Consider the following 23,354-nt stretch of genomic DNA (forward strand, 5'->3'; position numbering starts at 1 on the left):
CAATCACATGCAACTAGTATCTATTAGGCATGTATGCAAATATAACTCCTCAGATGCACCGCGCATCATATGCAAAAGTGCATGCATGCTCCATAGTCACCCCCGCCACCTCTCTAGACACCACGACCCCTGTATGGCCGAGAGGCTTGAGTCTGTGACGACTGTACTACCCTCCAGCCCACTATAGAGTGGTCGAGGCGGACAATCTCCTAGTAGCTATCTAGCTACATAGCATCAGGGTCCCTGACTGCTCACAACGCTGGATCTCACAAAACCTTGTGACCGGGTGGCACGACAGGACGAGCGACAATTGCTCTAGCTACCACTACCCATGAGTGGCCGAGTGTGCGGCGCTAAACCAAACCAACTGACAACTCTCTTACCACAAGGGAGACAATAGTAGTCAGATGCAATGAATAATGAACATGATATATATATATATATATAATCATGCTACAGACACCGTCATCATCCATGCAACCTCTAAATCCACAAAAATATCTCTAACATGAGTATAATCGTCATGATACCTCAACACATCCCACCAAACATATGTACACAACTACAAACGTATAATCACCCAAAAATCTTCAATAATCCCACTGGACACATATACGCAGAATATACGTACAATCAACATGTATCCTCCAGTAAAAACACATCAGACACGTGTATAAACCACAAATATACAATCAACACAACTCCTTCAATCATCACACCGGACAAATGTATACACGACATACCGTTGGACCATCATCATATGAACACCACCAACGAAGTATCCCCTACTATACATACTCTACATGTAAACATATCACAGAGTATAGATAATCCAAAGTGTAGACTGTATAAGAATTAAATAGATCATCACAAGGGTCAAGAATAAGTAACAAGAAGGAAAGCAACAACCGAATACGATATAAGGTAAAGCAGCCTAAACCATCACATAATAACCATGTACTAAGCTCAATAAAAATCTACATAGAGCCAAGGAAGAAATACCCGCCTTTATCTGTAGATCGTGTCCAAAATAAATCCCACGTCGTGATAATCATCCCATATTAAGGTCCTGCATCAATCAATATATATATATATATTTTATTTAACTAAATTCATATGAATTAAAATAGCTAAATAAAATCCCCACCCAATAAGGATAACTCCACTCAAATCTGATCTCTGATTAATCCTCCAAATAATCCTTAATCACACTCCTTCTAGATTCCAACATAATCCACAATCTATCAATCAATCCAATGATCCTAAGAATGATCACATAACAATCTACATCAACAAATCACCATAACCACAAATTCCAACCCAATACAAACCCCAATCAATCTAACACATACCAATAACGATCATATATCCATCTACATAAATCATCCACCAAATAACCATTACAAATCAACTCTAAAACTTACCCAAATCCAGAGACTTCAATGTTGACTCATCCAAAGAAGCATGCTACTGGAAACTCCTGGCCAAAACTACAACAAATCCTTCTACACGCTTCCATGTGCTCTAAACCAGACATAACCTAATAACCATTAACAATTCCGATAGAACAGAGCAATAATAGGAAAAATGTAGAGGTACATCACCAAAGGAAACTCACCTTGAGACATGGCCACAAGTCAAGAGCTCACAACCCCTACTAACCTCTGCCCATAAGCTACAAGAGCGCACACATACCTCAACAGAACCTCCATCCTCACCCGTGACCTCCACAGCTTCAAGAATTGCAGAGGGTAGTGACCGGCAACAAGGAGAGTCCACAGTACACTGATCCGATGCTTCCTCTCAACCGATCAAGAAGAACGCTATAATGAGGAACCAATTCCTCAATAATTCTTGAATCTAAAGCATTTCCCGACACCACCTTACCTCAACCGATCACCTCCAGTTGGTATCGCACGATCCATCTCAACTGGTGATGATCCAGTTTGCCCCCAGTGAGCATATCAAAGAGGAGAAGCAAAAAGGGCATGATCAGTCGGGAAAGATGCGAATCAACTCCCCCCAGCCATGCCCTAACCCCACCGTGCCCTAAACGCCGAGCGACAGCCGATTGTGAGGAAGAAACAGCCAAAGATGCAATCACTCAGCTGGAGATGACAGGTACCATCGAGATCCAGCGACACTTCCTCAGGTAACTCGGCGAGGACCCGATCGTCGGGGAAGAAATCGTCTATGTCGGTGTCGTGTGTGTCGGGTCGTCCGCGAGAGAGAAAGAGGAAGAAGAGAGGAAGATCGGTTGCGGCTTCCCTCCTCAACACTCAAGATCGACCCCTCGCCGACGACACCGAGAAGAGGCGACGTCGCTGATCGCTAGTGAGGCTCGGGAACGGGGAAAACTTCGCGCGAGAGAGAAAAGGAGAAATGCTCGGGGTTGAGGAGAATAACTTGGAAATTAGGGATTATAAACTTAGGTTTAGGAAATTAAAACATAAGTTAATTCCTCAATCAAATCCCACTTTAATTGGGTATTCCAAACAGGTTCCGTTACACCCCAAATCCATCCCCTCAAAACAATTCATACGGAATCCATTTAAATCCTGAAAAATTTCTAAAAATTCTCAAAAAATCCAAAAAGATTTTTCGTCCAACAACATTTATTATTATTATTTTATGGTATCTTACATTTTCTTTCACTAATAAAAATTTGGTCCCCAAATTTATTGGTCTACTAAGAGATTCTTATCCATGGGTAACATCCAAACAACAAACTCATATACCACCCACTCCAAGTATAACGAACAAATCTCCAACCCTAAAGAATAACTCTATGGGTTATGAGCTCCCCCTACTCCAGCTACTCTCACTCTGCAATCTAGCCAACTGCGGAATAAATCAACTACCTCTAAAATCCAAAATCCACTATCAACAGATCCTCAAACATATGTATAAAAGCGCTCAAACTATCCATCAATCCGAGGGTGAAAATATATACTAAAGTGAAACTCCTAATCCAAAGTCTACTGTAATCTCGGTCAAAACCAAGAAGAAAAATCATGGATCTCCATCCAATATAACACTCAGAGATATACCATGAAGTCCGATAATCTCTCCATAGTATAATCCTGCTACTCAATCCAAAAGAATCCATCTTACAAATCGATAGCTAGGGAGCAATGTCGCCACTCAACAATGATTACCCAAACCATCATATCCTCTCCATGTCCTGTATAATTCCACAACAAAATCCAGCATAACATGCTTCCTACTCCATTCTAGTATCCAAATCAATGGAGACAATCCTACTAACCTCTGATGTTCAGCCTTCTCTTGCTGGAATGCCAGACCTCAAGCAACTAAATCCGTGATGCCCTTCTTCATGTCATTTCACCAATAGGAATGCTCCAAATCTCTATACATCGGGTGTCACCCGAATGTATCACAAATCCAGATCAATGTGGTTCTTCTCCCGGATAAGAAGTGCCTCAGAAACACTCATAATCTTCCATGGAAATGAAAGAATCTCATTCCCATCATACGATAACTCGGTATACTGGTATGAGACTACTCCGCTCATGTTACATCAGAACTACACCAAATCCCAGGTACAATACATCTGTGTAGAGTACAAATCCATCTACATTAGAAAGTAATACTAAGGCGGGTGCAGTTATCAACTTCTCGTTTCAACTCCTGAAACTGATCTCGTGAGCATCTATCCAAGAAACTTCTGTACCTTCTTAGACAATCCAGACAACGACATATCAATGCTAGAGAAACCCTCGTCCAATCTCCGGTAATGTCCAACTAGACCAAGGAAGCTGCGAGTCTCCTGTATAGACTACGACTACTCCCAACTGGTAATAGCTTCTATTTCCTATACACCACTAAAATCCCTCTACTAAAGACAATGTGTCCTAGAAGTCCCACACAAGACAATCAAAATACGCACTACTGAACTTCACATATAGATGTTCCCATCGAAATATTTCTAGAACTATGCGAAACTAGTGTACTTGATCCACCTCGGATAAAAAATAGATCACAACATCGTCAATGGAGATAATGAAAACTGATCTAAACACCCTAATAATACCAAATACATCGAGTCCATGAAAACATAATGTCTAGGGTACTGTAAGCTTAAACGATAAAACCATAGACTCATAATATCTGTACAACATGCACACCCAACCGTAAGATCCCCGACAAATTTGTGATCTGATCATGAACTACAAATCAACAAATCCATATATATCACAGACATACCACACTCCATGTCATTATCAACCTCAAGTATCAAATAGTATATCATCAAGTCAAATATCCACTAATAAATCATCAAAAGATAACATATCACCACACCTGATCTCCCAATATTCATCAATCAAAATCATCCTCAATATCAATCAATCATACTAGATAGTCTCCTAAATAATGATAGAGAAAAATGAAAGCATCCAACCCTCAACACCTACTGTCAACAAACTAAATGTATCCATAAAGTCTGTCAAATCTCATCATCTCATCCTTTTTGATAATCAATTATCCACAGTAAAGGAATGTCAATCCAAAGTCAAAGGGTCACACAATCTCCTGACTAAGAGTCTACCCATCAAGAGAGTATCTCCACCACCCTCATAATCACCCCATAAATGCCCCTCGACAAATATCGATAAAAGGTCAAACCCTCTAATATGAGATATAGACTACAAGACTTGGTAACATGATCATGGGGCCAAGGTCTTGAGTTACTTGATAGAGACAATGTTAGCTGAGTCGTCTAAATATTGTCTTGTACCCCATCTTACTGTGATTGCTCCTCTAGTATCGAGCAATGAACACAAAGATAGAGGAATACTACAACTAAATAGCTTATCAAAATATCCGTCAATCGACGCTCTACCCCTCGAAGATCCTCATCTGAAATTATACCTAGTTACGGTCGGACCTCCTAGGTATTACTCAACTAATACCACTTCCTCCGCACCATTACGGGGTATATATCACTAAGTACATCATGGATATCTAATCATATCCAATAGTTCCATGAGTCAGGATCTCCCATGGAACAACGTTAGGCGAGTCTACTGATCATCGCCTTATAATCCATCATGCTAAGGAAAAAAGTAGAGAACTACTCTCTCTCCAAACACCTCAAGGAAATCACTAAGTGATGACCTGATCTCCAAAAAGCATTCCCTGCTTCTTCCTTCACGTGGTACCGGGTCACGTAAAGGTTAAGCAGCTAACTTCAACTCTTTCACGTCAGTACAAATCATATATCCAAATGTACTCTCCAACTTATACACCTTAGTAACGGTTGTATTTCATAAGTGTTAAGAATGTAGCCTTACACTTTTCCCACATCAGCGGAGGTATCCTATCCGAATGTACCTTCTAAGTCATCCTATCAGGTACAAACATTCTATGGTCAAAGTCCCCATGAAATAGGATACGACAATCCTCTACAGGCTGACCAAGCCGACAATGGTATAAGGCTGACCAAGCCGATAATGGTATACGGCTAACTCAGTCCTTCCCATGACTGTACAAGTCATGTACTCAAGTATGTCTCCCAAAATATCTAACTAAGCACGAGTATCCCAAAGATAGGAATCTCTAAAAGTAGAGTAAGTCGATCTCCTACTGATCGGTTCAACATAAATAAATCGATCAACTACTATATGATCCAACAAGAGTACATCAATCCTCCACTAATCAAACTAAGGTAAATGATACACAACTACCCAAGTCAACAAGGCTAATAAGTCAAATCGAAACTATACAAGTCAACCAAGTAAATCAATCCTAAACTGACCGAACCAATAAGAGTAAACCGATACTCTACTAACTGAGTCAACATAAGTATACAAACACCACCAACTAACCAGCTAATAATAACAGAGACTGGTATATGACTCTAACTCTCAACCAACTAGTAGTAACAGAAGCTAAAACTATAGGTAGTATGATATGGCGAATCCCCTAAGACTATAAATCCTTGATCTCCACTAGGGTCAACCGTGATCAGTGATTGACCCAACACATGAAATGTATGCTACAATCAAATAGACAAGTACTAACAAATGTCATAACTAACTATCATGAACAACAATACATATACCAGCAGAAATGTATGATAACAATATGCAAACATACCTCCTATAGCCTGGAGATGTCTTGCTGCTGCCTGGTCCCAAAACTCGAAAAGTCACATCAAGAAAATCGGTACACGAAATCCAAAAACACGAATAACAGGCATCGTACCTTCTCTAATACCACTAATTGGTATCAGATAATTCTCAAAAATCCAGAACACATAGCAAGTATCGTATACTTGCTCTGATACCAAAAATTGTCAAGCCCCAAAGAAGTACCTTCCAGACAAAAATCCGGCAACATCTCCCCTATACTGGTGACAATTTGAAACATCAATACTTACAAAATATACATCAACCACATATGGTTGGAATATATACACAACCACGCAGTTATAATCATAGCCCACTCAGCTGGAATGAAACAATCACAATCACACAATTATATATAAAGCAGCCCACACGGCTGTACTAGAAACACAGCGGAAAAATAAAGGAAAGCCCACACAAACCAAATAAAAACAATGCATGCCGGCACGACTTAAACACAAATACAACACCAAAAACCATATGATAGCCATATGGTTACACACAAATACAATGCAAAAAATAATAAAAGGATATACGAAAAGAAAACAAACACGAGATGAAACCGTCTTCGGATGTGACGTAGGACCCGACATACAGGATACTTCGAGCGACACTCTACCATCTACCTGAAAACATAAAGATATAAATGCGGTGGTAAGTATAGGTAACTCAGCGGGTAATAGACAAGATAGTGCATGCCCCATAAATAAAATATGGAGATCAAAAAGTATACAGACTCAGTAGGGAATAAAGAACATGATCATACTATCATAATCAATGCACATAAACATATCTGACATACTGACATAGCCAACAAATATAACTACCTGTACCAGTCTATCCCACAAGATATAATGATAATAGCTGATATACAAACTACATGGACCACAACTACCATAATGATAAATATATACCCAATCTGGAATCGACGCAAGGTACAAAGATTAGTAAACTCACTGGATCTGCAACAGACATACCCATGACACCCTTGCAATATAAATACGACTGCATATACATGTAAAATAAATGACATGTATGCAGCATAACAACCATATGCAACAATCGTATCTCAAACAAATGCAACATATCACAATCACATGCAACTAGTATCTACTAGGCATGTATGCAGATATAACTCCCCAGATGCACCGCGCAACATATGCAAAAGTGCATGCATGCTCCATGGTCACCCCGCCATCTCTCTAGACACCACGACCCATGTATGGCTGAGAGGCTTAGTTCTGTGATGACTGTACTACCCTCCAGCGCACTATAGAGTGGTCGAGGTGGACAGTCTGCTAGTAGCTATCTAGCTACATAGCATCAGGGTCCCTTACTGCTCACAACGCCGGATCTCACAAAACCTCGTGACCGAGTGGAACGACAGGACGAGCGACAACTACTCCAGGTACCACTACCCATGAGTGGCCGAGTGTGCGGTGCTAAACCAAACCAACTGACAACTCTCTTACCACAAGGGAGACAATAGTAGTCAGATCCAATGAATGATAAACATGATATACATATATATATAATCATGCTACAGACACCGTCATCATCCATGCAACCTCTAAATCCACAAAAGTATCTCTAACATGAGTATAATCGTCATGATACCTCAACACATTCCACCAAACACATGTACACAACTACAAACGTATAATCACCCAAAAATATCCAATAATCCCACTGGACACATATACGCAGAACATACGTACAATCAACATGTATCCTCTAGTAAAAACACATCAGACACGTGTATAAACCACAAATATACAATCAACACAACTCCTCCAATTATCACACCGGACAAATGTATCCCCTACTATACATACTCTACATGTAAACATATCATAGAGTATAGATAATCCAAAGTGTAGACTGTATAAGAATAAAATAGATCATCACAAGGGTCAAGCATAAGTATCAAGAAGGAAAGCAACAACCGAACACGATATAAGGTAAAGCAGTCTAAATCATCACATAATAACCATGCACTAAGCTCAATAAAAATCTACATAGAGTCAACGAAGAAATACCCGCCTTTATCTGTAGATCGTGTCCAAAATAAATCTCACGTCGTGATAATCGTCCCATATCAAGGTCCTGCATCAATCAATATATATATATATATATATATATATATATATATATATATATATATATATATATATATATATATATATATATATATCTAAATTCATATGAATTAAAATAGCTAAATAAAATCCCCACCCAATCAGGATAACTCCACTCAAATCTGATCTCTGATTAATCCTCCAAATAATCCTTAATCACACTCCTTCTAGATCCCAACATAATCCACAATCTATCAATCAATCCAATGATCCTAAGAATGATCACATAACTATCTACATCAACAAATCACCATAACCATAAATTCCAACCCAATACAAACCCCAATCAATCTAACACATACCAATAATGATCATATATCCATCTACATAAATCATCCACCAAATAACCATTACAAATCAACTCCAAAACTTACCCAAATCCAGAGACTTCAATGTTGACTCATCCGAAGAAGCATGCTACTGCAAACTCCTGGCCAGAACTACAACAAATCCTTCTCGCTTCCATGTGCTCTAAACCAGACATAACTTAATAACCATTAACAATACCGATAGAACATAGCACTAATAGGAAAAATGTAGAGGTACATCACCAAAGGAAACTCACCTTGAGATATGGCCACAAGTCAAGAGCTCACAGCCCCTACTAACCTCTTCCCATAAGCCACAAGAGCGCACACATACCTCAACAGAACCTCCATCCTCACCCGTGGCCTCCACAACTTCAAGAAATGGAGAGGGCATAACCAGCAACAAGGAGAGTCCACAGTACACTGATCTGATGCTTCCTCTCAACCGATCAAGAAGAACACTATAATCAGGAACCAATTCCTCAATAATTCTTGAATCTAAAGCATTTCCCGACACCGCCTTACCTCAACCGATCACCTCCAGTTGGTATCGCGCGATCCATCTCAACTGGTGATGATCCAGTTCGCCCCCAGTGAGCAGATCAAAGAGGAGAAGCAAAATGGGCATGATCAGTCGGGAAAGATGCTAATCAACTTCCCCCCCCCCCCCCCCCCCAGCCATGCCCTAACCCTGCCTTGCCCTAGACGTCGAGCGACAGCCAATTGTGAGCAAGAAATCGCCAAAGATGCAATCGCTCAACCGGAGATGACAGGTACCGTCGAGATCCAGCGACACTTCCTCAGGCAACTCGGCGAGGACCCGATCGTCGGGGAAGAAATCATCTCTGTCGGCGTTGTGTGTGTCGGGTCGTCCGCGAGAGAGAAAGAGGATGAAGAGAGGAAGATCGGTTGCAGCTTCCTTCCTCAACACTCAGGATCGACCCCTCGCCGGCGACATCGAGAAGAGGCGATGTCGCCGATCGCTGGTGAGGCTCGGGAACGGGAAAAACATTGCGCGAGAGAGAAAAGGAGAAAGGCTCGGGGTTGAGGAGAATAACTCAAAAATTAGGGATTATAAACTTAGGTTTAGAAAATTAAAACCTAAGTTAATTCCTCAATCAAATCCCACTTTAATTGGGTATTCCAAACAGGTTCCGTTACACCCCGAATCCATCCTCTCAAAACAAGTCATACGGACTCTGTTTAAATCTCGAAAAATTTCTAAAAATTCTCGAAAAATCCAATAAGATTTTTCGTCCAACAACATTTATTATTATTATTTTGTGGTATCTTTCAGCATGTATGTACAACTCATTTTTAGATATTTTGAAGTTCAAAATTCATAATAAGGAATTATGAAAATATTTCCAAATTCTTTTTTTAAATTACTTTGAAATTTCTTATTTTGAAAGCTTAATTCAAAACTAATTTTTGGAAATATATTTTGCAGAACACTTTTCAAACTACTTTTATGCTATTTTTTTGACAAGTTATTTTGAAAGTTTCTTAAAAGATATTTAAACTTTAGAGTTAATTTGGTATATATTAGCTTTTAAAACTTTGTATAAGCCTTCTAAACTTTCCTTACACAAATTCTGATATTTTATGCAAGTGTTGTGAAAATTGTTTTAACATACGTTGAAAAATGTTTTTTGGAAAGTTCTTTTGAAAAGGGTTATAAAATTCTCTAACTCCCCCCCCCCCCCCCCCCAATAATCCTGAAAGTCTGTTGTCAAAATTTTATTACTTTCCCTGATTTCTTTTGTAAGATACTGTAAATTAAATAATAGTTATTATTGGAGAAATAACCTTATTAGATTTTTAAATAATTTTTAGAATTTTTTCGAGATTAAACAGAGTCCGTATGATTTATTTTAAGGGGATGAATCGGTTGAGCTAGGTGTAGGTCTATTTGAAATATCCCTTAAGTGGGAGTTGATTCATTTCATTAACTTAGGTTGGGATTAATCAAAAGCCTAAGTATACCTAACTTTCCTTTCTTCTATTCACCCGATTCCATCTCTTTCGACCCCTCTTCATCATGATTCACCGTCGCCCTCTCCCCAGATCCCAATCGTCACTCCTCGATGATGCTGATCCACCACTACCTCTCGATGATGCCAATCGCCCCTCCTCATCACCGGATTTTGGATCAAGGAGGTCCAACACCGTCTCCGTCTCCTTTCACCCGAGCGTTGTCTACCCTTCGCGAAGCCCTGCCCTAGATCCACTCTAGCACCACCACCCTCTCTATCTTGATGTCGTTGCTGTGCTGGCACAGATTCTCCATCGTCATGGCCAAGTTTCCTGGTACCGAGCCTTTCTTCCTCTCACCTACGTACCCGAGCGACGTCAACACCTCCTCTCCTTTCTTTGCCATGGGACAACTATCGTTGGCGCCTACTGTGACATAGATCATTCACTAATCTTCCAATCAGTTGCTAATCTTTTGATCAGATCAGCGCTCTCTAGTTGTGGATCCAGAGTTCCGGTGACCACAACCCTTGCTGAACTTCATCCACACAATGAGCTAGAGACACTTGAAGCTATGAGGGTTGTTGGGACAAAGACTTGAGATTTCCAGAAAGGGAGCCAGGATTCATGACATAGAGGTACGGGATTGGTTAAATGATTAAGATATAGATCGGTGTAGGACAGATTTTTGTTATGGATCATATTGGAGTGTAGGAACCATACTAAACGTTGATTTGGGGATAATTAATGCAAAAGGCAGCGGCTTCACTTGGTCTCAACCACCTTTACCGGCAGTGAGTTGCTCTGACCGTGAGTAGTGCATTGGATTTGGGGTAAGAAATATTGTGATTGATTATCATCCTAATGATTCATGATGCCTAGTTGATTTAAGACATGGATTAAATGATGTGTTGATTTGGATGAGATTTGGAGATGAATCATGTATAAACCTAATCTAATTAGGATGTAGTATAATTAAGGCTAATTGGGGGATTAATCTATAATCATGTTCGATTGGGGGACAAGCTCAATGGAGCAAATTTCCTGGACTGGTACAGGAACCTGAGAATAGTTCTCACCCAAGAACGTAAACTGTACGTTCCGGAGCAGCACATTCCAGAGGCTCCTCCTGCCACTGCCACGCGAGCAGACCGAGATGCTTACAAGAAACATCAAGATGATGCATTAGATGTGTCCTGTCTTATGCTCGCGACCATGAACTCTGAGCTTCAGAAGCAACATGAGTTGATGAGTGCTTACGATATGGTTGAACATCTTTGTCACCTATATCAAGGACAAGCAAGGCACTGGAAGAGGAACTCCAAAGAATACCTGGAAGATCTTACAAAGAAGAGAAATAAAATTTCTACTTCAGGTATACATGTTATAGAAGTTAACCTCTCTATTTCATCATCATGGGTATTAGATACCGGATGTGCTTCGCACATTTGTACTAATGTACAAGCGCTGAGAAATAGCAGGGCATTGACAAAGGGTGAGGTAGAACTACGAGTAGGCAATGGAGCACGGGTTGCTGCTATTGTTGTAGGAACTTACTATCTATCTCTACCTTCTGGGCTTGTACTAGAATTAGATGATTGTTGTTATGTACCTGCCTTGACTAAGAACATAATTTCAGTTTCTTGTTTGGACAAGAAAGGATTTTCGTTTACAATAAAGAACAAATGTTGTTCCGTCTATTTAAACGATATGTTCTATTGTAGTGCACCTCTGATAAACAGACTCTATATTCTAGACCTTGAAAGCCCTATCTATAACATAAATACCAAGAGGTTCAAGTCAAATGACCTGAACCAAACCTACCTCTGGCACTGTCGCTTAGGTCATATAAATGACAAGCGCTTATCCCAGCTCCATAAGGATGGTTTGCTGGACTCATTTGATTTTGAATCATATGAGGTATGCGAGTCATGCCTACGAGGCAAGATGACCAAGAATCCCTTTAGTGGGCACAGCGAGAGAGCAACTGATTTGTTAGGACTCATAAATAGTGTGTATGTGGCCCTTTCAATGTCGCTGCTAGAGGCGGTTATAGGTACTTCATCACATTTACTGATGACTTCAGTAGATATGGTTATGTGTACTTGATGACACATAAGTCTGAATCCTTTGAAAAGTTCAAAGAATTCAAGAATGAAGTACAGAACCAGCTTGGCAAGAGTATTAAGATACTTCGATCCGATCGAGGTGGAGAATACCTTAACCATGAGTTTTGTGACTACCTAGCTTAGTGTGAGATTCTATCCCAACTCACTCCTCTTGGAACACCACAGTGGAATGGTGTATTCGAAAGGAGGAATCATACCCTATTAGATATGGTACGATCTATGATGAGTCACACAGATCTTCCGACATACCTTTGGGGCTATGCTCTAGACACGGCAGCTTTTATACTCAACCGAGTTCCATCCAAGGCTGTGATAAAGACACCATATAGGATATGGACTGGGAGAGATGCTCAGGTGTCTTTCATAAGGATTTGGGGTTGTGGGGCTTACGTTAGACGTCAAGTCTTAGACAAGTTAGGACCCAAATCCGACAAGTGTTATTTTATTGGATATCCCAAGGAAACTAAGGGATATTACTTCTACATTCCCAGTCAGCATAAGGTAGTTGTGGCAAAGCTGGGGTCTTTCTAGAAAGGGACTTTGTTTCTAGAAAGACAAGTGGGAGCACGTTCGATCTTGAAGAAGTTCAAGATGCGAACAATAGCACTGAAGCCTCGATGGAAGCTGAACTAGAACCACAAAGTGTTGTGGATGATGTTGTTCCACAAGGAGTTGAGAAACAACAACCAGTTCAAGTAGACATACCTCTTCGCAGGTCTGATAGGATACGTCGTCAGCCTGAGAGATACTCATTCCTCTTGTCTGACGATGATGACGTTGTGCTCATAGATGATGAGTCTACCACCTATCAGGAAGCTGTGATGAGACCAAATTCCGAGAAATGGCTAGAGGCCATGAGATCCAAAATGGAATCCATGTACACCAACCAAGTATGGACTTTGGTTGATCCACCTGAAGGGGTAAACCCATTGGGTGTAAGTGGGTCTTTAAGAGAAAGACTGACATGGATGGACTTATCTATAAGGGTCGCTTGGTAGCTAAAGGTTTCAAGCAGATTCATTGTATTGACTATGATGAAACCTTTTCTCCAGTAGCGATGTTTAAGTCCTATTGCAGCCTACCATGACTATGAGATATGGCAGATGGATGTCAAAACCGCGTTTCTGAATGTAAACCTGCTCGAGGATGTGTACATAACACAACCTGAGGGTTTTGTAGATCCACAGCATACTAGCAGAGTATGCAAGCTGCATAGGTCCATTTATGGACTAAAGAAAGCTTCTCGGAGCTAGAATCTTCGATTCGATGATGCAATCAAATAGTTTGGTTTCATCAAGAACGAAGATGAGCCTTGTGTCTACAAGAAGGTTGTAGGGGGCATAGTTGTCTTCCTCATATTGTATGTGGATGACATACTACTCATTGGGAAGGACATCCCTTTGCTTAAGTCTATCAAGACCTAGCTAGGGAGTTGCTTCTCAATGAAGGACTTAGGTGAGGCATCCCGCATTCTAGGGATACAGATCTATAGAGATAGATCTAAGAGATTGCTTGGCCTAAGTCAGAGTACATACATTGACAAGGTACTCCTTCGATTTGCCATGCAGAACTCTAAGAAGGGATTTCTGCTGATGTCACATGGCGTGAGTCTTTCGAAGAATCAAGGTCCCTCTTCTAGAGAGGAGAGAGACCGCATGGATCAGATCCCTTATGCCTCAGCCATAGGATCGATCATGTACGCCATGCTATGTACTCGACCTGATGTCTCGTATGCTTTGAGCATGTAGAGCAGATACCAGTCAGATCCAGGTGAAAGTCACTAGATAGCGGTCAAGAATATTCTTAAGTACTTAAGAAGGACTAAAGAATATTTCTTGATATATGGAGGCAATGATGAGCTAGCTGTAAAGGGTTATAGTGATGCTAGCTTCCAGACCGACCAGGATGACTATAGATCGCAGTCGGGGTTCATGTTTTGTATTAATGGTGGTGCTGTGAGGTAGAAGAGTTCGAATCAGGACACAGTAGCTGATTCTACAACAGAGGCCGAGTATATTGCTGCATCAGAGGCAACAAAGGAGGCAGTTTGGATTCGCAAGTTCATCACTGAACTTGGGGTGGTTCCTAGCATTGCTGACCCTATTGAGCTCTATTGTGACAACAATGGAGCTATAGCACAGGCGAAGGAACCTCGCTTACACCAGCGGACCAAACACATACTACGGCACTTCCATCTCATTCGAGAGATCATCGAGAGAGGAGATGTGAAGATTTGCATAGTACCTACAGAGGATAACATCGCAGATCCCTTGACCAAGGCTTTGGCACAGAGGAAGCATGATGATCACACTAGGTCATTGGGGCTTAGAGCCTACACTAATTGGCACTAGTACTAGTGGGAGATTGTTAGCTAGAGCCCTAGAGTCAATCATTTGATGATTGTATTATGGACTTATTGTATCATATTCTTATATTAATAAAGGCATTTGTTTGGTTATTATACTTACTTATATTGGTGCCAAATAAACTAAGTATAATAACATCCTTGAGTAGAAGGTTCTTACCTATATCAATCGATTGGTTGAATCGATAGTGAGATGATATAGGGAACACTACTCTAAATCATTCCTAGTCGAGTATTAACATTCAGGGACAATGTTAATGCAATAAGACTAGCATGTAGGTCAACTCAATGACTTGATCTCACAAGTCATGGATATGGAGATATCAAGTTGACACATGGGTATGCATTGGAGAATGTATACTGAATGACCCGTCATGAGAAAGTATCATGGATCGTTATATGAGTGTCATATATTTTCTCATGTGACTATTAGTATGACTATTGGTCCTTAGACCTGAAGTCACCATGGTTCCCTACATAAGGAGTTATGTACTTTGGTTTCGTCAAACGTCACCCTTAATTGGGTGGACTATAAAGGCGATTACTTGGTATATAACGAATTATGCAGAGGGATGTGAGTGATGTAGATGGGATCTATCCCTCCCATATGACGGGAGCGACATCGGTATTCTTGATAGAGTTAGACCACGAAGTGCATGGCCATGCCCAAATGAGTCAACATGAGATGTTGAGATCATTTGATTGAGTGAGTCTACTTGGAGTTCAAGATTTAGATTGATTAGAGGATGACACGGTCTATGCCTCACATTGATCAATCTAGATGTCTAGGATAGAAGGACAATGTCACATATTGTAAGGAGTCACAATTAGTAGTCACAAGGTGATGTTGGATCTCAACATTCTTGTAACTTGGGTAGCAATGATGTATTGCTAGATGCCGCTCATTGCTTATGTTTCTAAAGGAGTTTAGAAACATTGCCAACGTTACAAGAACCTATTGGGTCACACACAAAGAACAAGTGGATGGAGATTGGGTTCATATGATGAACCAATTGGATTAGGTTCATATGATGCACCAAAGATTGGATTCAAATTAGACTTATTGAGTTAGACTCAATTAGATTCAATTGTTGAATGAGTCTAATTTAAATTTGATTCATTGAGTCAATTTATATTAATGAATTGAGATTCATTAAATTCAAATTGACTTGAATCAAAGGTTGGATTTAACTCAACAAGGAAGATAATTGGTCAATTTTGACTTGACTAAATGGAAGTTGAAACATCAAGTTTGACTTGATGTATTGCCACATCATGAAGGTTGACTCATCCTACATGGCATGACTAACCTTGCCACATCATTTCCACCTCATAATGGTGTGCCACCTCATGGAGGTTACACATCTTATACCACTTAATGTGGCCGACCACATTAAATGAGGGGGTTACATTGTGTGGCCGGCCACACTAATGTGAAGAGGGGGTTTTTTATTTTGTGGCAATTATGTGTGATGAATGTTATCTTCTTCCTTGGGTCTTTTCTTCCTCCTTCTCTTGCTGTTGCCGTGGGTTTCAAGAAATTGAGAAGGTGTGTGAGTTGTGTTCCAAGAGAATAAGGGAAAGTGAAGGTCACAAAGGAGGATACTACTAGTGAGTGTATAAGATTCCTTTTTGCTTTCTCTCTTTTCTCTCTTTTAAATCCTACCCGAGAGCCCAAGAAGTGCTAGCACACTTGTGGTGCTCTCTTCTCCATCCTTGAGTGTTAGAGAACACTTCTTGTTCGTGTGGATATCACTAGAGAGTTGTCTACGTCGACAACTTCGAGATCCGGCGTACTGTTGGACGAGCGGGATTTGCGAGGGCACGCTTCAAAGGTATAACTCTTATCTACTATAGATCTAGAGTGTGAAACTCGTATTCGTAGTTTTTGATATTTTTCTTTGCACGGATCCATTGGCTAGGGTGATTCGGGGTTTCCGCGACACGAAAAAGCGGTTTTCGCGGCCCAAAAAATCCAACAACCTTTGGTGACATCAATGTCCAAAGAGGACATATATTGTCACGCCCCCAAAGGAGTCTCTACCGAAAATTTCGACAGCATCTCCCCTGTACTGGTGACAATCTGAGGCATACATACATACAAAATACATCAGCCACATACGGCTGGAATATATTTACACAACCACGCAGTTATATAATCAGCCCACTCGGTTGGAACAGAAATAAACACAACCACGCAGTTATATAAATATACTAATCAACCCACACGGCTGTACTAAAAATCAACACAGCAGAAATCACAAACAACGATCACAAAACATAAAGCAACTAACTGCGAGCCGACTCGGCTTAACACAATAACATCAAACTAAATACAAGATACACAAACACAAGAACAAGAAGCAAAATCAAAACACAACTAACGTACGGTATACCAAAACCATAATATCGTCCTCGAATGTGACGTGGGACTGGCGGACAGGTTCTCCAGGCGACTCCATAAATCCTTTACCTGCTACCTGGCGAAATTACCAATATACGGGGTGGTGAGTATAAAGACTCAGCGGGTAATAGATAGATAGTGCATGAGTATAGTAAAGAACTAGATATGTAAAGGTATACAGTCTCGTATGGAAATAGCAGATACTACAGTGATATCATAATAAGTGTCCATACCTGAAACCATATCCTAGGCTAGTAATGGAAGGTAGGTGTAGCAAAATCCTGCTACAGTACTGCTCATAACTACATGGTATCATGTGAGGTATATACATGTCAATAGTAAGTAAGCCAGTGTCTAAACACATACCACAGGTATATATCTCAACCTATGTAAGCATATCAGTATAAGTAAACAACAGCAGCATAAAACTAATAACAGCAGCATAGATAAACAACCAGCGGATATAATAATAACAGCGTATGCACGGATGGTCACCCCGCCCACCTCCCTGCACCACGACCCCTGTATGGTCGAGAGGGCGGATCAATGACAACTGTACCACCCAAAGGCTGCCACTACTCTCGAGTAACCGGATAGACAGGTGCATAGTAGCTAAATAGTTATGTCTGCGACGAGGGTCCCTGTTGCCCGCGACTCCAGCAATCACTACCCATGAGTGTGCGAGTGGGGGGCACGACAGGACAATGCGACACGCTCCAGCTACCACTACCCATGAGTGGCCGAGCATGCGACCCAGGCCAACGACCGTCTCAACCACAAGGGAGCCAGTGTCGCCGATAATGCATGCATGACATGATGCGAACAATGCAACGGTCATCATATATATATAAACAGAAACAGGTATGCTACATGAAGCCAGTATGCTCAGTAAGGTGTATAAATAAACAGCAACCAAAGCATGTAAACATGGTATCAGGTGTTCATATATCTAATACCTAATAACTAATGTCTGGCATCTGGTATCTGGTACCTAGTAATATAGTATCTGCTAAATATCATCGATAGCAACAAGAGACTGTATAGATACAGAAACGAGTAACTCAAAGATTGAGTGGAAGTATCAAACGTAAGAAGAATAAGAGTGGAGTCAAGATAAACACAGTATCTATCTGAATATAAAGCTCATGCACTAAGATCAATGTGCTAAAGAGATACAAGAAGTACCCGCCTTTAATTGTCGATCGTGCTAAACCGTCTCACGTCGAGATGTTCGTCTCGAACCAACGTCCTGCAAATCACATAATATGCAGTTTAGCCAATCACATATGCAACAACTAGCTAAACCTAAAGCCCAATTCCAAATAGATACACCTATTCCCTTTAATCACGTTAGGGTTTTATTTATAACAACTCTAATACATTCATGAATTGATCCATATGTTGACTCTCTCTCAATTACATCCTTCACCCCATAGAGGAGATCCACCTGATTAATATCATCCTCAATCTAATGATTTAATTAATCACAATTTCATTTCAACTAATAAACCCAATGCAATTTAATCAACACATCACAACTGAATTCCAACTTCTAATCATTAAATCCTTTAACTCAACTATCAAGCTAAGCATCATAAATCCAATACAACTATCAATCACTGCCCATTAAACTATAATTCAATGTAATTGACAACTAAATAAATAGTTACCCCATTCTCACCGGCAATGGTGGCAGATGACTGAGGATGATTTCTATGCCAGCAACAACATACATCAGAAGAGGAGGCAAGGGTGTCCAGATAGAAGTGGGACTGCTCTCAATAGTCGAAGCTAGGTGTTTAGCTGGAACATCGATGATCCAGTATCTGAAATCTCACGAACTAGATGGAGGAAAGGATTTGGTGGCATCGAAATACCGCTGTGATGGCAAGCCAAGGCAGATGATAAGGTGACACCACAGTTAGGGCACAGATTGGCCAAAGTAGCATGGTCTGATGGTCGGAACTGCGATGTGCGGAAGTCCAACGGCTCTCGTGCCGAGAAGAAGGAGATGTGCTCGATTTAGGGCACCGCCGGTGTGAAGAGGGTAACGGCAACAGACAGGGACTGCGATATCGATAGCTACTAGCAACGGGCACAGGCCTCTCACGGATAGGGTTCCACGACAACGAGAGAGGGAGAGGGGGAAGGCGGCGTCGGGTGACGGCGACGACGTTCCACTACAACAAAATCGCTCATAGACATTAGTGGAACAACAACGGTTTTAGGCTAAAACCGATGTCTTTGAGTATTTTACACCGGTTTTTCTAAAAACCGGTGTCTATGAGCGCAGATTTTAGCTCATAGACATCGGTTTTTTAGGCGATGTCTATGAGCGTCCTTTTTTTGGTTAATAGACACCGATTTTAACATCGATTTTTAAAATCCGATGTTAATGAACCCAAATAATATTTTAATTTTTCCCCACAAGCCAAAATCTGCACACTGTGAATTCCCTCCAAACCTAAATCTTTATCCCGCCCTTCCTCCGCACGACATCTCTCTCGCGATAACCTAAACCTCCGACCATCCGACCATCTCTCTCAGCCTAAACCTAAACCTCCGACCATCTCTCTCAACCTCATCTCCCTCTTCCCCCCTTCCTAGATCCTCTCCCGATCAGGATCAAGACACGACAAACTTGCTTCTCCGTCCAACCACACCGCATCTCCTCCAACTCCTCCATTTGGTTGAGAAGAGGAGGCCTTGGTAGTGTACAGCATTCCCACCCGCGCGTCCAGAGCCACCGGTACCACCTCCTCCGCCACCTCCGCGAACAGCGGGCTGAACCGTAGCAGGTACGGCTCCCGGCACGTCGTCTCCTCCGGGCACACCGCCAGGCCCCCCTCCACCGCCAGCAGCCGCCGCATCGTCGCCGCGTCTCGTCCCCTGTCCCGGGTCAGCCGCACAGTCTGCATCGGCGCCAACGCCTCCGACACCCGGCTATGTATGGCCACACCGGCCTTGACCTGTCCCTATCGGCATTGAGAAGCTCCAATGCCTTAATCGGCACACGTACACCACCCCCTTCTTCTCCCAGTTCGCTTTCCCATCTCCGGCCCTCCGGAATCGGATTCCGGTGACGGCGGCGATGAAGATGGATATTTTATAAGGGAAAACGATCCCCATCGCGATCCTGAACACGGCCAAAGGGATTGCCACGGGTATCCACATGAAGAACGCCATCATCTCGCATGGCGTCGGGAGAAAAGCCAGTCTTCCGTCATGGAACACAAGTGGCTTCGGGTACTTGTTTCTCGGCATTTTGCTGCTCTCACTCCTTGATTCCTCCTCTCTCACGACATAAATTTCCTGAAAAATAAAACAATCACTTTTAACTCATATCTTTGATCGACTAACGTGGAATCGAAAGAAATGCAGGTCCAACCTTGGCCGAGAGTTGGTGGTGGTGGACATTGGAGAGGTTCACAATGGCCGCACCGGCCTTGACCATGTCCCTGAGAGCTCTCTGTTTGTCAGGCCAAGAGATGACCCCCGTGAAGTAGCAGCCCTTCACCACCTGCAGCTCCGCCCCCACCACCTCCCCCACCTCTAAGTACTCCTTCAAGAATCCCTCCACCATGAGCCTCGGCAAGGTGGTGAGCACAACAGCTCGCCTCCCTTTCAGCACCTCGCATGCATGCAGATGGAGGTTCTCCAAGAAAATTTTCGGCAGCACAGTCCTAGCGATCAGCCTCAGGTCCCCCGTCCTCAGCCCGCAGAAGGTCACGAAGGCCATGATCCTCATCCCAAACTCGTGCTTCCCCAAGAGACACAAGGCAGGGGAGAGCGCGAGGAGGAGGAATTAGTATAACCAATCCTCTCGTTTCAGAGTAATATGATTATAACTTTCTTTTTGTTTGAGGTTCACATCCTTACTGTATAAATAATTTTTTGATGATATTGTATATTTATGACTTATCTGATTATTTCTTTCAACTTGCTACTGTGGACCAGGTATGTTCCTTCTCATTTGCACCTTATGGTCTTTGAGTTGGTAAAAAACTCTCTGCGTGCGGTTCAAGAATGTTTTATGAATTCTGATAAGAATGCCCCTCCTGTTAGAATTATTGTCGCTGATGGGATTGAAGATGTTACAATAAAGGTACGATACCAATAAATACTTAATCTTCAATTACTGTTATTCTGCTTGGTAAGCAAGATTGCAATACTTCAAGAATAAGAAAGGATTAGTTAAAAATTCATGTTGTCTTGGCAAGTTGCAGAATTTGAATTTAACACAGAATACTAGGTACTCTAGAAAATAGAAACTAGATGTAGTGAAGATGAAAAATATGAATTTAAATTATATTTTCTTTGGGAATTCTTGACAGTTACTGATGTCTTGCAGGCATTTTTTATTTCTTGAAAAGTGTTGATACTGCAGAACCACCAGATGTAGATTTGCAAGACAGAGAACAATTATACATTGAAGAACATAATTGGACTAACTCCTCACTCTTTAAAGTGGTTAATCAGATTTATCAGAAAACTATTACAAATGAAAGTTAGGGAAATTCTCAAATATTTCATGAATTTGGGGCTCATTGCTACTGGTTATTTTTAAACCAGACAATGATTATGTGAAATCCAAGAGTCTTCCACTTTGTCTATATCTGACTATATGCATACAAGAATACGTCAGAGCCTGTTGAAAATCTTTTACTGCCAACATGTATATCAGCATCTGCTGTTGATACAAGTATAACACCCGGATAAATGCAAAAATTTTCTAATTTTTGTAATTTATCTTCTTCTTAATATCATTAAATTATATCTTATGGCATTTCTCTGTTTGTTAATACTCATGGTTCGAGGAATTTCTTGTTACATATCAATCATCTAGTTTTTCTAGCTTTGGAATACTGATCTTGATATGCTATCAATTATTTCAGATATCAGATGAAGGGGGTGGCATACCAAGAAGTGGTCTTCCAAAGATTTTCACATATCTCTATAGCACTGCTAAAAATCCACTCGAGGAAAACGATGAAGGAAGCTCAGATGGAGTAATTATGGCTGGTTATGGTTATGGGCTTCCAATTAGTCGTCTCTATGTTCGCTATTTTGGTGGTGATTTACAAATTATCTCTATGGAAGGATATGGTAAATCCAATTCTTTCTTTATGCAATACTTAATCTCAAGTTCAATTTGTCCTGCTTGAATTCCAATATGGCTCATTCATTGCCTATTATGTTGCCAATACTTATTCGTGATTTACAAACTCGTGCTTGCTATGATTTTTTGATACAAACCGGATGCTATGCTTTTGTTACAATGATTTTTTTTATACAAACCGAATGCTATGCTTTTGTTACAAACCATATACTAGTTGGAGACTAAATGATTGCTTAAGAAGAAAGGAAATAGAGATTAGGAGATGCAGTGACTAGAGTGGCTGGATAAGCTATCTTAAATGGTAACCTTAGGATTAAAGGATTGATACTTGAATTTAACCTAACCTATTAAGATAAATGGGTAATCAATACTAATCCTTATTTTGATTGTTTAAATGTTGGGCTCCTGTTTCATAGCAAAAGGTTCATTTTGTGACTCTAAACTAAGTTTTTTTTTTTTTATTGTTTAATTGTATTTTCTGAATTTTGAGAACCAATTTTTTTTTGTACATCTACCATCAAGTATGACCCTACTTAACCAGATATACACTTTTAGACCCCCATCTTCATGCACATGGCTAACTGTAACCCGCGAGGTCTTCTGACTTTGTATTTTTCAATTCAGGGTCTACTAGTTTACTTATCTCTTGTGGGTTTTGAAGATACTTTGTGGCCTGTATAACATAGAAGAACAATGAGCCGTGGATATATAGCATGAATCTACTAATATGAATCACAAACTGTTGGATCAAGAAGGATATATCTTGAG

At 40.9% G+C, this 23,354-nt stretch overlaps 2 protein-coding genes across 2 annotated transcripts; one reads left to right on the forward strand and one right to left on the reverse strand.

The window, feature by feature from the left end:
* Positions 1-20,410: 20,410 nt before the first annotated feature.
* On the reverse strand, positions 20,411-21,206 carry LOC121979621 (glycerol-3-phosphate acyltransferase 1-like). The gene is made up of 2 exons (XM_042531616.1): positions 20,856-21,206; positions 20,411-20,779 (listed from the first exon to the last, which is right to left on the reverse strand). Exons 1-2 carry the CDS (start codon positions 21,204-21,206, stop codon positions 20,411-20,413), a joined length of 720 nt encoding a protein of 239 aa, XP_042387550.1.
* A 200-nt stretch (positions 21,207-21,406) lies between these two features.
* LOC121982882 (pyruvate dehydrogenase (acetyl-transferring) kinase, mitochondrial-like) lies at positions 21,407-22,810 on the forward strand. The gene is made up of 2 exons (XM_042535906.1): positions 21,407-21,572; positions 22,363-22,810. Exons 1-2 carry the CDS (start codon positions 21,450-21,452, stop codon positions 22,630-22,632), a joined length of 393 nt encoding a protein of 130 aa, XP_042391840.1. The 5' UTR covers positions 21,407-21,449; the 3' UTR covers positions 22,633-22,810.
* Positions 22,811-23,354: the final 544 nt, after the last annotated feature.

The sequence above is a fragment of the Zingiber officinale genome, chromosome 5A, assembly GCF_018446385.1.
Source record: "Zingiber officinale cultivar Zhangliang chromosome 5A, Zo_v1.1, whole genome shotgun sequence".
NCBI classification, from domain to species: domain Eukaryota; kingdom Viridiplantae; phylum Streptophyta; class Magnoliopsida; order Zingiberales; family Zingiberaceae; genus Zingiber; species Zingiber officinale.

Excerpts from the sequence above, each read along its gene's own strand:
- LOC121979621 (XM_042531616.1), bottom strand. The coding sequence starts at position 21,206 with ATGGCCTTCGTGACCTTCTGCGGGCTGAGGACGGGGGACCTGAGGCTG. Across the intron at positions 20,780-20,855 it reads ACCACCAACTCTCGGCCAAG|GAAATTTATGTCGTGAGAGA; the intron begins GTTGGACCTGCA and ends TTTATTTTTCAG.
- LOC121982882 (XM_042535906.1), top strand. The coding sequence starts at position 21,450 with ATGGTCTTTGAGTTGGTAAAAAACTCTCTGCGTGCGGTTCAAGAATGT. Across the intron at positions 21,573-22,362 it reads TTGAAGATGTTACAATAAAG|ATATCAGATGAAGGGGGTGG; the intron begins GTACGATACCAA and ends CAATTATTTCAG.